The sequence below is a fragment of the Aquila chrysaetos genome, chromosome 6, assembly GCF_900496995.4.
Source record: "Aquila chrysaetos chrysaetos chromosome 6, bAquChr1.4, whole genome shotgun sequence".
Lineage (NCBI taxonomy): Eukaryota > Metazoa > Chordata > Aves > Accipitriformes > Accipitridae > Aquila > Aquila chrysaetos.
In genome coordinates, this window is record NC_044009.1 from 33312339 (window position 1) to 33326555 (window position 14217).

A 14217-nucleotide genomic window follows, 5' to 3' on the forward strand; every position below is an offset into this window, starting at 1 on the left:
CCACCAGATATGCAGTTCTAAAGAATGGAGTGAGGGAGTGCTGGATGAAGCAAACACAAGGTGTCCTTGCTTCACAAACTGTTTAGCATTGAAACATTGCAATTATTTTTAGCTTTTTGGTTTGGGAGGAGACGAGTGAGTGTTACTAAACTTGACCAGAGGTACAGGTTTTTAAAAACAGCATTATGCTACATGTAAACACTCAGAACAAGAAACTTGTTCGACTTCTTATTACAGCTACATCTAAATTCCTTACAGCAACAATGCCATAAAAAGATCCGTCGAAGTACAGGCTATTCTGTCAAGGAATGGCTATGATTATGAAGACTTGTTTGTGAAACTGGATCTGAAAGTTTCTCCATTAAAGCATGGGATTTTCCAGAAGAAAATCACTGTGGGAGCTTTATTTTGCCTGTCATTTTTTGATTAACTTTCTAGGCCTCTGAGAGTGATTTAAGGAAGCACAGTAACTATGTTTGGAGCTGTAATTCTCAGATGTCCAAAAACACTGTGGGTTTTTTTCAGTTGTTTGTTTTTGGATACATTTGATTGTTGAATCCTATAGTGACATTTAATGTTCCAGAAAGTCTTTGTTGTTCGTGGCTCCCGCTTCCGCTAGTTAAGGAAGATAATACTGTTTCATTTCTCTTTAATGTTGTCTCAATAAATTGTGAAGAAATGGGAGGGCTCTAGAATCTTATGGAATAGTCATAATAATAATGTGTTTGTTAATAAGGTGTTTGTTAGAAATTAAGTGTTTGTTAGAAAATCCAAATTCTCCTTCCCTACGGTTCTCTGTCGTAAGTTAAGTTTGGGAGTTTAAAAGATGTTTTTAGCATTACAACCTTTAAATAGTTGGATACTGTCTCTTTTTAACTATGCAACTTCAGTCACAAGTCAAGTTTTCCACATTATGTACCTTTCGTGATGGCTTGGCAGTAGATATCCTCTTTTGAACCTCTAGGGCTTAAAAAGGCAGTACAGTTGTTTCCATTGGTCTTTGCCTGGTAACTCAGTATGCACAAGAGTACTGCATTTTCTCAGTGTAGATTTTTGGTGATGGCAGTTGAAAAAAGAAAAAACCCAACAACAATGTTCAATAATATTTTGGGACCTGCTTCTGCCAAGCTACCATTTTTCTTGTGCCATAGCACCAGCGTAGGTATTGGTTATCTGGGGATACGCCTGTACCACCCAGTGAAGGCATGACTGGGGTGTGGGGATGGCTGTTCACTGCAGCTTTAATCTTGTAGCATAAGTAACACTATAATGAAGGCATGGTGTCATCAGTTAGTAACTGGTGTGTGGATTACTAAACCTCAGAGGGCTTTTAGCTGCAAATACCACATCCTTCACTCCTATTTTAATCTTATTGTTTAATTTACAGCTAGCATTATGCCTGATTGTCTTACAGCAGCAGCTTCATTTATGGAAATAACCCGAGTACAGGATTTGTGGTGATTCTTTTTTTTTTTTTTTTTTTTTTTTTTTTTTTTTTCCCTCTTTCTAGATCCCAGTTTTAGTGATATCCTGGTGTGCTGCTAAACACATGTCGTATTTCAAGCTTTTGTGGAGGATTATAAACTGGGATTAAAAAAAACCAAATTATTTAAGCATTAATCAGTGATCTTATGGTAACATTGTAGCAACAGACCAAGAGTTGTTGATCCTAGCTTTTCTGTAGAGTGTTTAGTGTAATGTGTATTTGAAGAATTCTGCAAGTGTAAGTTGGCATCTCTAAAACAAAAACAAGCTGAAACTTCCCAGAGGAGCTGAATTAAGCCTGTTCATAGCTTTCCTGCCTACACACTCTGCTAAATGAAATAATACAGTTGTTTCACAAACAGAGGGAGAGTTATAAAGGTAGCTTTACTGTGACATTAAATCTGTCTTGAGAGCTTTCCCAGAAATATGAATATAGTAATTATATGATTAAACAATAAAGAAACTTTTTGGGTTGTGCACTTCCTCAGGCTATTAACCTAACCGCTAATTAGCCAACAGGAAATTCCAGACCTGAAAGTTTCATTATTGCTATACTAAACCGTGAAAATATAAGTGTGTTAATGAGGATTTCATTATAGCCATCTGTAGCTTGTTTTTAAATTGTGTCAAAGCAGGAAAAACATAATATACCATCTGTTACCTAGCCATATCAAGTTGACGTGAACAATACTAGGAAAAAATTCCCCCAATTTACAACCCCAGTTGTCTCTTATTTCTTATATTTTCTTTGTGGTATCCACTAGTGCCATGGCAGTACCACCACCATAGTAATGTGTCATTTACCCCTTAAATGATGTATTTTGCTTAGTTTGCAATTTCTGTATTGTAACTTCAATAGTGGGGAGAAAGAGGTGCTGACTTTCCGAAATGGTAATTTCTGGGCGATTAATTACCCCTCCATTTCAGTGTCATATTCTCTCAGATATGTCTCAATCCCCAAAACTCAGAAGGTGAGGATTGTCTGGCAATTTACAGTTCTTTGGGGGTTTAAGTAAATAAAAACTTCTGGATAATGGCTATTAGTATTCTCACTTCCTCTGAATAGTGAGCGTGAATGGAAGCATTTTGCTCTCATCAGACTCTGGGGTTTTTTGCTGCTCATTTTACCTTAACCCTTGTGTTCCTCTATAGAGCTTAATCCATACAAACTTTCCTAAGTCTCTTGATTTGTGGTTCTCTTTGACCTTAAAAAGGAGGGAAGTTGTAATGTATTACTACACACTTACCAAGAAATATTATGGATTCTTAATTGTCAGATGTTTGTAGGTGTAATGCAGGTAGAGCCTTAGGCAAGAAGGTGGTGGTGGTCCCATGGAAAAAGTTACAAAAAGTGCTCTCAGGAAGAGAGTTGGCATAGAAGAAAATACTAAAACATCTGTGGGATAGTAAGGCAGATCCTTAGCAGCTGAGATGAAATATGACTCAGGTCATAAAATGTGTTAGTATATTACCTGTTGTTCTGAGTAGAGAGAGGAGTGATCTATGATGTGAAAATGAGGATAAAGGGTTGTAATTGAGATAGAGAGGTGAAAGGGTCATACAGCAGTTTAAGGGAAGCCATGCTGTGGACAGGCAGCCCAAATATGGGCTTTGTCCTTTTGTTTCCAAAAGTTTTCTGAGCAGGCACTCTCTTTTTGTCCTGAATTTGCACAGCCACTAGGACAGCTTTGGTGTGAGGGCTCTTAAGTACCACCTTAGTACTCAAGATAAACTATAAATTTGGTGGCTGAATTTACAAATAAAATCTGTTTCTATGCAGACTGTGATGCAACAAGCACATTTAGAATAAAATGAGGAACTCTTCAATATAGCAGTGTAAATGTTTTAATGCTGTAAAAATGTAAAAAGAATCTAAATGCTGTGCTGACCAAACGGATGAGGAAAAGCCAGCTGGTGCAGTCTTTCTGGTCTTTCAAAAGGCATCTGCTAGTCTTTAACCTTTTAGGAAAACTAAACAAACATGGCATAAGATGGTAGACCTTGCACGGCTAAATAATTTGCCCAAAAATAAGAACAGAGGTATGGGAAATGGTCTACTATGAAGGTGAGGGGAGGCCACGTTGGAGTTCCACAGGGATCTGTGCTGGAACTCTTAGTTCAACATCTTAATAATCTAGAAGAGCAGCTGAATAGTGAGGTGGCAGTTTGATAACAGTAAAAAATTATTATTTGTAGTAATGAGAGGAGACATGACTCTGAAGACTTGCAGAAGGATTTTACAAAAATAAATGGATAATAAAATGAGATTAAATTCACTTTAGATAAATTTAATACAAATCAGTTTGCCACGTGTATTAGTAAAGGAATAGAGAAGAAAAGAGAATGATGCCACTGTATAAATCTGTAATGACAATATAGTGCACAGTTCTGGTCTCTGTCATCTCCAAAAGGATATAGTAGAACTGGAAAAGGTCCGGAGAGGATCGACAGGGATGGTCAAAGGTTTGATATGGCTTTCATGTAAGGGTCATAATGACGTGGTCTCTCAGCTCTCATGTTCTTACATTTACCATTCTATGTGTACCAATTCGTTGTGTTCTAACTGTTCCAAGTAAGCGAAAAGAGAACATGCAACAGAATTGGCTAATGATGCTGCATAAAATCCTTAAACCAAATGTTAAATAATGGAAAAATAATTAAGTCCCCCTTAATGTTGCATGATTATACCATCTATAATCAAGTTTCCTTGTTGTGTGACTTGCATAAGAAAAACAAGATCTTGGTCTGCTTCCAAGCCATTTGGAAGCCTCTTGTCTATGCTCTCTTCTCCAGTTCTTTTTGATAGAACAAAACTATTTGCCTTTCCCTGGACAATTGACTGTGTTGATCCATCACAGACGAGATGTCATATCAGTAGGTACAAAGCAACTGAAGAAATAGAGTATTTAATAAAGCAAGAATTTAATCTGGAAGAATGCCAATTCTTAGCCTAGTAATCCAGGTTTCCTGCTATTCTTGCTGCTTTCAGACTTCAGTTTCTCATGGATATTATTTTAAAAAAATAATCATTACTATTTCAGGGTTAGATGAAATATCAGATAGTTTTAAAAAACAGTCTTTTGTTTATAACAATAGAGACAATAGGTTCAAAGAGCTCCCAACTTCACAGATATGTCCCTGTTGGGGATTTTTAAAAAACAGATAGTTCTGACCAGCTTTTCCATATGCAGATAATTGATACACATCTGTTGAGTTCTAACAGCCTATTGGGCTTTTGGAGGGTTTTTTGTTTTGTTTTGTTTTTTCCTCAATGCAGAAATACTCAATGCTCTGGGTAATCACAGAGGACTGAATCTGAAGGCATTGAAGATCTAAAAATTAATTTTGGGAAGCTCTTGTTTTACTGCCTTCATTAGTATATGCAAGTCTTCATATCCTTTTGGTCTTGGAAACAATTCTGTGGATTAAAGAGCATGAAACACCTGTACTAAAAATGAGACCTATACAGGGACCTCTAGAAAATGCTTTGTATTTAGCACTACAGTGTCATTGTATTTAGCAAAATTAGATTGTTTATTTCTTTTAAAGCATACACACAAGAAATAAATTCCATGTTTATGATCCATCCATATGCATTCCCTTTTGCTGCTGATACTAGTCAGCTGATGTTTCCGTTTTAGGGAATGTTTGCTAATACAACATTGCCAAGATGAGTAATTTAAGTAGATGCTTTATGGGAAAATTAGAAGCATTTTAAAATTCTAATCCTAAAGAAATTCTAACAAAGCATTTTCATTCCATTCCTTTAGATGGTGTTTTGTGTTTTTTCCTAATACCCTGTCTAAGCTCTCCTCCCACCCCATCTTTTAAAATTCTCAACATTTTACCTTTCACAAGTGTTCTAGGAACTTAAAAAAAAAAAAGTACCAGTAGCCTGTGCTGAGTGATATCAGTAGGGGGAAAAAGTAAAAATAACTTCTGTGAGATGCAGGGAAATAGCCAGGTACATACTTGCAGGAATGGAAAACTTTTCCTTTCTTCCCTTTCAGGTTATCTGAAATGCTGGGTACTTGCTTATCGTGGTTGATAGTATTAAATTCCATTGGTGACTCCCTGAATGAAAACCACATGATTTTTCAACAGTGATAAATTTACTGCTTAATATGGGAAAGCCAGAAGAAGGTGATTGCTAAGTGGATAAACAGTATGTAAAATTTAGTACCACATAATACCAGTGGGACTAAAAGAAAAATCAGATATTTTATTTTTGTGAATATTAATTGACTATTTCTAGCTACAGCCCTTAGACTCGGATATATTCCAAGTGGAATTCCCGAATGTTTTGTCCTGTGTAGGACATACTAGCCATAGGGAATGTGTTGGTATTTTAGACAACACTGATACCCTGTCTGCACTGAAACTTTTACTACTGGTGGTCTAGCCCTGCAAGTCTGGCTGCATCTGCATTATTGCTGTCCCCAGCTTTTCAAGCAATTGAAATTGCTTCAAGGATTTCTATTCTTTGTATTGTTAACTCTTGAAGTTTGGTTGAAGAGTGCACTTGACTTGGAACACAACAGATTGATCTGATTGATTGTTTCACTCAACCTTACACACCTTAGGAAAACTGACTTAGATTTCTGTTTTGTCTGCATAATGGGGGATGGATGCTGGTGATAGGACTTCTCAGGTAAGAGGGGCCAGGTAAGGAATCATCAGTAATGTTCACTCAGCACACGCACTCACACAGATGTTATCCTCTCACTGAAGTGGTGCACAAGCCATTTTGAAACACTACATGGCCTGATACAGATCTAGAAGCAGCATTTACCAATGATAGGAACCTGTAGCATGTTGCCATTGATGATAGCGCTTGCCCAAAAGAGTTTGTTGACTGCATTCCTTCCCATTCCCTGGGCAGACTTAATTGTAAGCAGTCCTCACAATGCTGTGCTGATTTTGGCTGGGATAGAGTTAATTTTCTTCATAGTAGCTAGTATGGGGCTACGTTTTGGATTTGTGCTGAAAACCATATTGATAATGCCGAAATGTTTTAGTTACTGCTCAGCAGTGCTTACACTGAGTCAGGGCCTTTTCTGCTTCTCACCCCACCCCACCAGCAAGTAGGCTGGGGGTGCACAAGAACTTGGAAGGGGACCCAGCTGGGACAGCTGACCCCAACTGACCAAAGGGATATTCCAGACCATATGACATCATGCTCAGCATGTAAAGCTGGGGGAAGAAGAAGGTGGGGTGGGGGGATGACGTTTGGAGTCATGGCATTGGTCTTCCCAAGTAACCGTTAGGCATGATGGAGCCCTGCTTTCCTGGAGATGGCTGAACACCTGCCTGCCCATGGGAAGTGGTGAATGAATTCCTTGTTTTGCTTTGCTTGCGTGCGTGGCTTTTGCTTTACCTATTAAACTGTCTTTATCTCAGCCCACAAGTTTTCTCACTTTTACCCTTCTGATTCTCTCCCCCCAACCAAATAGGGAGGAGTGTGCAAGCGGCTGGGTGGTGCTTGCTTGCTGGCTGGGGCTAAACCATGACTGTACGTGTTAGGTTTGACTTTGGGAAGAAGTAACTGAATTGGGAATTGCTTTTAAGCAGCTTCTGTTTTTAATTGATAATGAGGTCAAGCTTCTGTAAATTATCATACTTCAAACACTGCAAAGGTGTTTTTTGTTTTCCTGATAGCATAAATATTGTACTTTTGTTTGTGAAGTTGATTCATCAAGATCTTAAGCTTCAGTGATTTTGTAGGTAGTACTGATGATCAAATTAACTAGGTGTAAATGGGTATTTGCCTCTCCTGCCTAAGCATTCCACTGATCACTAAAATTTGCTCACCTGAACTGTTTAGTCAGGTATCTTACAGACAGAGAAATAGGGAAGGCTAAAAAGCATGGAAGGAAGAAAGTCCTAATTCTAAAACTTCCCATTAAACTTGTCTTGCAAAAATAGAAGGGGCGCGGAAAACAGGATTGGATTCTTTTTATGGTATAAAGCCACAGAAGACATAACAAAGCTACTTAATACTCTCTTTTGAATTGGCTGAAGTAGATCTGTCAAGATTAATGGCTATACAAATCTCTAGATGTACTCTGCAGGCTGTTTGGTCAGGTGGTAGGATTATAAATAGGTAGGCTTACTGATGTCACCAGTAGCAGAAGTGAACAACAGTTAGCTTGCCATGCACACACACACTCCGTCCCTTCTACCTACATATGCTATTGAAAGAAATTCACTTGATTTTAATGGAGAAGAAAAACCTGTGTTGTCTTGGAGGTAAGCAGAAAAGTAGTGTAGTCAATTTTAGCTATTATTCCCTCTCCTTGTTTAGATGATCAGCAGAATGGCTTCAAAGTAATACTTGTATTATCTTACTGGGGAGTGTCATACTAACAGTAATTTTTTTTGCTATACATGGATAAAACTCTGACCCACAGAACTGTTCTGGTTGGTGTAAATGGGATTTCTGGAAGTGTTTGTTGATGTCAAGTGACACATTTTGCAAGACTAGATGGAAAAGTAGGTATTTACAGAGCATTTTCTTGCTTGTTTGGTTGAGCTTGTCCTAATACCTGCTGTGAGGAAAAATATTTACCAATAATTGTATATCTGCAGTAGCATTTAAGTCATTGCTCTTTGAGGGAAAGCAGAATTTGGGTGTAGGACAGTACATAAATTGCCAGAACTCAAATGTAGGCCTGTAAAAAGAAAGAATAATTAATGTCTGTTGTCTTCTTTTCAGAGAAAGTATGTAATTCTTCTAGTCCAAGGTGCAAAAGCTTTTCTTAATCCTGTTTCTGGCTCAAAGATAAGGGTGTATAAAGACCTGTAAATTTATCCATGTGGATGGACTGCTGAAATTTCCTGGTGCATTTCTGGATATAGAAGCTGTTCCATGTTTTATTTTAAGTTGACGATTGGGGCCTAGAAGCTCAAATGAGGTTACTGAGATTATTTTAAATGAGGAATGTTGTTATTTCATGCAGAGTGTAAGGCTTTTCTGACTTTGATCATCTTTCATATGATTTTGATCTAAGATTTTGTTTGGAAAAAAACCCCACTTGTTGTTTGTAATAACTTGTAAAAGTCAACACCTTTAGTAGAGTCCTTGCTGTGTATTCTGTGTATTGCTTGAATATTATATTTCACTTTCATTTATCATGGAAAGCATTAAAACAATTTTGTAGTACCTAAATAGACTAAATACCTAAATAACTGCACAAGGCCAAGATGCATTTTGCTTACAGCAACAAAGCATTTAAGAAATCTTGTTCAGTTTAACTTAAGTCAGTATGCTTCTGGCACTGAATCATATGTTAATATGTTAAAAACTCAGCAGTGAAAAATACAGGGTGTGAACTTGTGATAGTGAAAGTTGAAAAGGGTGAGGCAGTGAATACAGGAGTGAAGTATAGTAGTTACAGCAAATTCTTCGTTAGCATAGTTGTAGAGGAAAGTTTCTCTACATTCCCCAGAGCAGACTGCTGCTGATGATTATAATAAAGGTTTGTAAGAAGTATGCTTCCCTCTTTCCTTAAGAATTTGTTCCTACTTTATCGTTAATGCTGAAGTCCTGTACCCTTTTTCAGAAAGAGCAGAGGCTTTCTAATGAAAGCAATGGGTCATCCAGAATAGCTTTGGTGTTACCACCATCATGCAGGGAGCCAGCTTTCTTTGAAGGAATAGCTTCTTGCATCCTTGCCTGTTGCAAGAATCCAGTAAGAAATGGATCTAGGGGATTCTGAGTGTGCAGAAGAAAGTGGAGAAGGTGGCTAATGACAGCTCTTGTATGTAAATGGGAATGACTTTGGGTAGGAAGTAATAGCATTCATTCGGGGCCCTGAATTGCCAACCAATGAGGGAGTTTAAGTTAAAGTAGGACAAAGGGGAGGGAGCATCTGCTGTCAGAGGCAGCAAAGGTGGCTATGAAAACTGCTGGTTGGGCTTATGCTATGAAGAGAGCTGGGATAGGACTTCCAGCTGTGCTTTGTACCACCCATCTCCCCTCACATGGTGCATAAGAGATCAGGCTTGGGTTCCAGCAGCAGCACTGACATTTGAGGAGGTAGTAAATGTGACCCTGTTCCTGAAGGTAAGAGGGTTTCCCACTTCGCTTTCTGAGGAGGGTGCAGGGAGGGGAGTGAGTGTTGAGGAGAAGCTGTGAAAGATGAGCAAGAGGATCTGGTGGCAGGTGGGTACTCAAAGCATTTCTTCTTAGTTTTGCAAGGAGTGGTAGCCTGAGATGCTCGGCGATTCTGTTTGGGGAAGTAAACCTATGTTGTTCATACTTCGCGAGAAACCTCTATTACATCCTAGCTTTCAGGATATTAACTGCCAAGATGCTTCTCTTGCAATCTAGTAACGAAAATGCTTGGTTTTGTACAATTTGTTTGCCTGAACTTAACTTTTTTATCTTTCGTTTTCTTTCCTTTAATGAACTAGGGTGCCTTGTTTGCTGACATGGTTGTCTGAGTAGGACCTCTGTCCATTCTTCAGGTGTCACATAGCATCTGTGTGTGTGGGTTTTTTTTTTTTTTTTTTTTTTTGAAGCTTCTTGCTCAGGATAGGAAACCTTCCCTGCTTTCCATTCCCTTCCAACGCTTAATATCATGTCTGTTCTCCAGTTTACTAAACCGTCCTATTTCTTGGTTATGCAAATGTACAAAACATTTTGGTAGTTAAAGGACATAACTGCTAAGAGAAGGCTTCTGGTGGCTGAAGAGCTTTCTACAAGGGAGAAGACTCGTTCTCTTCCAAAGACCTGCATGAAAAACAGAAATTAGCTGCAGTGCTTCCCAAAGTTGCATCGCTGTGCTTGGCTCAATTATTCTTCCTGTATCTGAATCTTCAGCTGCGAAATGGGACTGTTGCAGTTGAACCCAACCTTCTATAACAGCTAAAAGGAAAAGGGAGTAAAGTTTGTCTTCCCTGTTGTTACTGCAAAGCTTCCTAGCTGCTGTCCTGCATTATTTTATCTATTACCCACCTACACCCGTGTTCCTATATTTGAGGCATGTCTGTATGTGAGGAAAAAGGGAAGGGTCCGTATTAGCCCCTTTCCTGGCCGCTGTGATACTGAGTGGCTCTGCTTTTCTTTTCCCTACCTTTCCCAACCTCTAAATCCATCCAGTTCCTGCCTCCAGTGTTACTACTAAAACATGATTTTGAACAGGAGAGAAAAGCAGCAGTAGAAAAGCTCAGATAAATTAACAATTCTTACCTCTATTGATGTTCAGAATAGCAGCTGAAAAAGCCATGAGCAGAGCTAGGTGTTTTTCATCTGTGGGCTTTGAAAAGACAGTGGTGTTATACCTGCTTTCATGACTAGGAGGTAACAGCCAGAAGGGCAGATTCAGGTTTTGCTCTATTTGAGAGCCCTTAATTGAACTTTTTTTACTGGCCATGGGAGAAAAACATCTGTATGACCATCCTTTTATAGCAGTTCTTGAAAAAGATTTGAAGGTTTGTTCCTAGTGGAGGTAACATACGTTTGCTTGAGTTTTAAGCATTTGTTAGATTTATTAGTGTATCAAAGGTTAAGCTCCCCCTTTCAGTTCAAGCTGCTCTTTGTTTTCTTTTCCTGTTTATTCAGCCAGTTATATATTACTCAATTACTGTTACAGATTTACTGCTTTCTCTTCCCTGCTCTCCTTCCTTTCTGTCAGGCTGTTTTCATAACTGTAAATATAATAAAGGCTAAGTGAGTCATAAGAAGTTTTAATAGTTTTGAATGTCATTCAAGTTTTTTGTACTCTCCTTTGGTAGTAAAACTGTGTTATTTTTTGCATTTGATACTCTGTGAAAAGGTTGCAAATAGATTTAAGTATCTTCTTGCTGCAGAGGTGTGTTGCACATGGACATGCCAAGTTTGTGTTCGTATTTTGTGTTAGCCTTATTTACTTCAGAAATCTAAGTTCTTAGTCTCCTTAGAAGTAACATCGTTGGAACTAATTTTCCACTACACCTCTTCCTTTTTGTTTGTTTTATTTATTTATTTTTAAGGAGAAAAATAAATACTTCTTTTGGCACAACAATGTGCTGTAAAGGAACTTTTGTATCGGAATACATTTCTATAATTCCTCAGTAATAATAAATTTTATGCTAATTTATAGCATAAAGTATTTTTTTATCCTCTGTTGCCTGCTAGGATTCTGAGCTCTTGGCTGTCTTCCTAATGGTGAGGCAATTCTAATGCTTAGAGAGGAGCTATGTTTCGTTGGATGGTGTAAGACAACACTAAGTCAGTAGCTATCTGTCCTCAGGAGTTGGGTAGTCTTTCATATGTTTTAAGTGAGCTTGGAAAGATCATCGTAATAATAGTTATAATTGGGCTTTGAACGGCAATGAATGAATCATTTTTCTAGAAAAGTTTTAAATTTGTACTTGGCTTAATTATGTTACATAAGCTTATACTGTAGTTGGTGCCCCTTTAATGCTAAGAGGAGCACAATTAAAAACATGCCTTACCCTAGATTTGTGTTTACATTGCCTCTGAATCTCCCGGTTTTCCTTGTAATAAGAGAAAACATTGCATGAATTATGACTCGAATACAGTCTCTTCTGTTTTCAAGACTGCCACTGCCATGGGGACAGACAATCAGACAGGCAAGTGTCTGTTCCAAATGGTCTGGAGGGAACTGGAGGATTCATTTGCTGCTTTCTTGCTTTTAGTGTGAACCAGACGTCCAAAGATTCCATTAAGCTTTCACCTTACTGTCATGGTTACCGTCCCAGTCCCGTGATTTATTTCCCTCTAGGATAAGACTTTTTTAAAAAAAAATCTTTTCTTCAGAGCTATGAGGCTAGTTAGGGGGGGATTCCACACGTCCCATTGGCTAGGAGAAACATTTCTCTAGCAAGAGCTTTGAAAACATGTCTTGATTCCAGGGATGCCTCGTTTTCTTGATCCCATTTATTTATGGAAAGAGAGTGGAAACGTAGGTATTTCACATTTTTTGCTTTCATTGTAGCAGTCATCTGAACATGGGCATAAATTAAGGAATATCTGCAGATGATTTGTTGTTTGCTGGAACCTCACTGAGTAAACCCATAGAGATAATCTTTAAATATCAGTTTATTAATAATCTTATCACCTGTAGCATTACTACTGGCATGTCAATTGGTATATCGGTTGCACAATACGTTTTTGTGTTGGGAGAGCTATTTACCCACTGTCTCTTTTCTAGTACCATCTTATTCTTATGTAATATTTTCTAAAATATCAGTATTATTTGCAATATTGGTCTCCTTTCAGCCTTGGGAATCTGTAGAGAGAAGTGCACTGTGAAATACCCCATTACCACGAAAGATACAAATTGTAAATTGAACTTAACTGGAACTTGAACTTAAAATGTGCTTCTGAACTTTGGGGGTTTTTGGTACCTGTTGAGCCACCTGCTAGGGACAATATCCCTACAATATAACCTCAGAATCTTCCTCAAATAACTAAGTGGCTGAATTCAGAACCTGAAAGCTGATATTTCTTTTGGAGCAAGTACAGCAAATATTTTTCCTTTATTTTGTCCTACATGTATCATAAGCCTGGCTTGAAGGGATAACCTAAGAATGGACAGTGCTTGACTCTCATTGATCCATACCTTGATCTTGACATCCAGCTGGTGCTTTTATCGTACAAATAGACAGACTGTGTGCCAAACAGTGATACTGATCTAGAGATGAAAGCCTAGCATCAAGACCGATAGGCGCGTTACATAGATGCCATGAGGCTGGTACAGCAAATACTTAGACTGCTTAATGTTAAGGATAAATATTAGAATACTACAGTATTTTAAAACTAACTTAAAAGTAACCTTTTTTGCAGCACTTCCAGCAACCCAAATTTTGTGTAGAAACCTGTGTGCCTGGTATTAACTTAGTCAAGATGAATAGAATGTGACATTTCAACTAGTCAAATTCCAGTTAAAAATTGATATTTAAGGTTCCACCAAAAGGAGAGGTGCTATCCATGACCAACAGCAAACTGTTCTTGAGCATGATTTAGGTAGAAGTAGAGGTGATAGCAAGTTAGAGACTCAGTGGAAGTCTTCAGATAAACATTAAATGTTTTCTGGTTAATCTTAGTGTGAGAATGCCAGACATGGTGAAAAAGCTCCATTAGGAATGAAACAAGAACAGTTCTTAGATGAATTTTATGTTTACAGTCCCATATGGGTCTCTATTCTTACAAAACATCAGCCACAGACCTAAGTAGGAAGTTCAGACATTCAGTTAGAGGGTGGGAAGAAGTGATTCCACTTTAGAAACTGCACATTATGGTCTGCTGATACTTTAAAAACAAAATTGTAAGTCTACTAATATGCAGAACAAATCTTCATGTTTTGGAATAGCTTTTCTGTCATGTACCAGAAGTTGTGTGGTCTTAAGGATTGTGATTAAGAAAACTATATTGTTTTAAGACTTTCATTAAAAGGTGAATGTTGACAATGTGTTGCATCATTAGAGAAGAAAGCAACGTACTGCTGAGGAGTCTCTTCTCTGTGATCCAAATGCAGTTATGTGAAAACAAAGTAATGTCTAGAAGAAGACACAATATTATCAGTCTGGTGACTTTTTTTTTTTTTTTTTTTTTTTGTTTCTTGGCAAGCAGTGCTGGAATTGAAAGCAAAAGTTGAATGTGCCATTCAAGACTAGCTTCAGTGTTTAATTTCCTTACATAGGAAAAATTTAGACTGTTTTATGTAAGAAGGGAGGAACAAAGAAGTTTGATGGTGCATACATACAGCCATACATCTTAAGCAA

General features: G+C 38.0%; 1 protein-coding gene across 8 annotated transcripts in view; it reads left to right on the forward strand.

The window, feature by feature from the left end:
• The window catches only part of COBLL1 (cordon-bleu WH2 repeat protein like 1), a 90004-nt gene that overhangs the window by 27175 nt on the left and 48612 nt on the right, over positions 1–14217 (forward strand). For 5 of the 8 annotated variants that reach the window (XM_030018207.1, XM_030018208.1, XM_041124449.1 and 2 more), the window contains exon 1: positions 7621–7734. The exons of the other annotated variants lie outside the window; for them this stretch is intronic. In XM_030018207.1, coding sequence (XP_029874067.1) covers positions 7640–7734 — 95 coding nt within the window. In that variant the 5' untranslated portion in view covers positions 7621–7639. Of the gene's footprint in view, positions 1–7620; positions 7735–14217 lie in introns of those variants that run through there. 8 annotated transcript variants of the gene reach the window in all.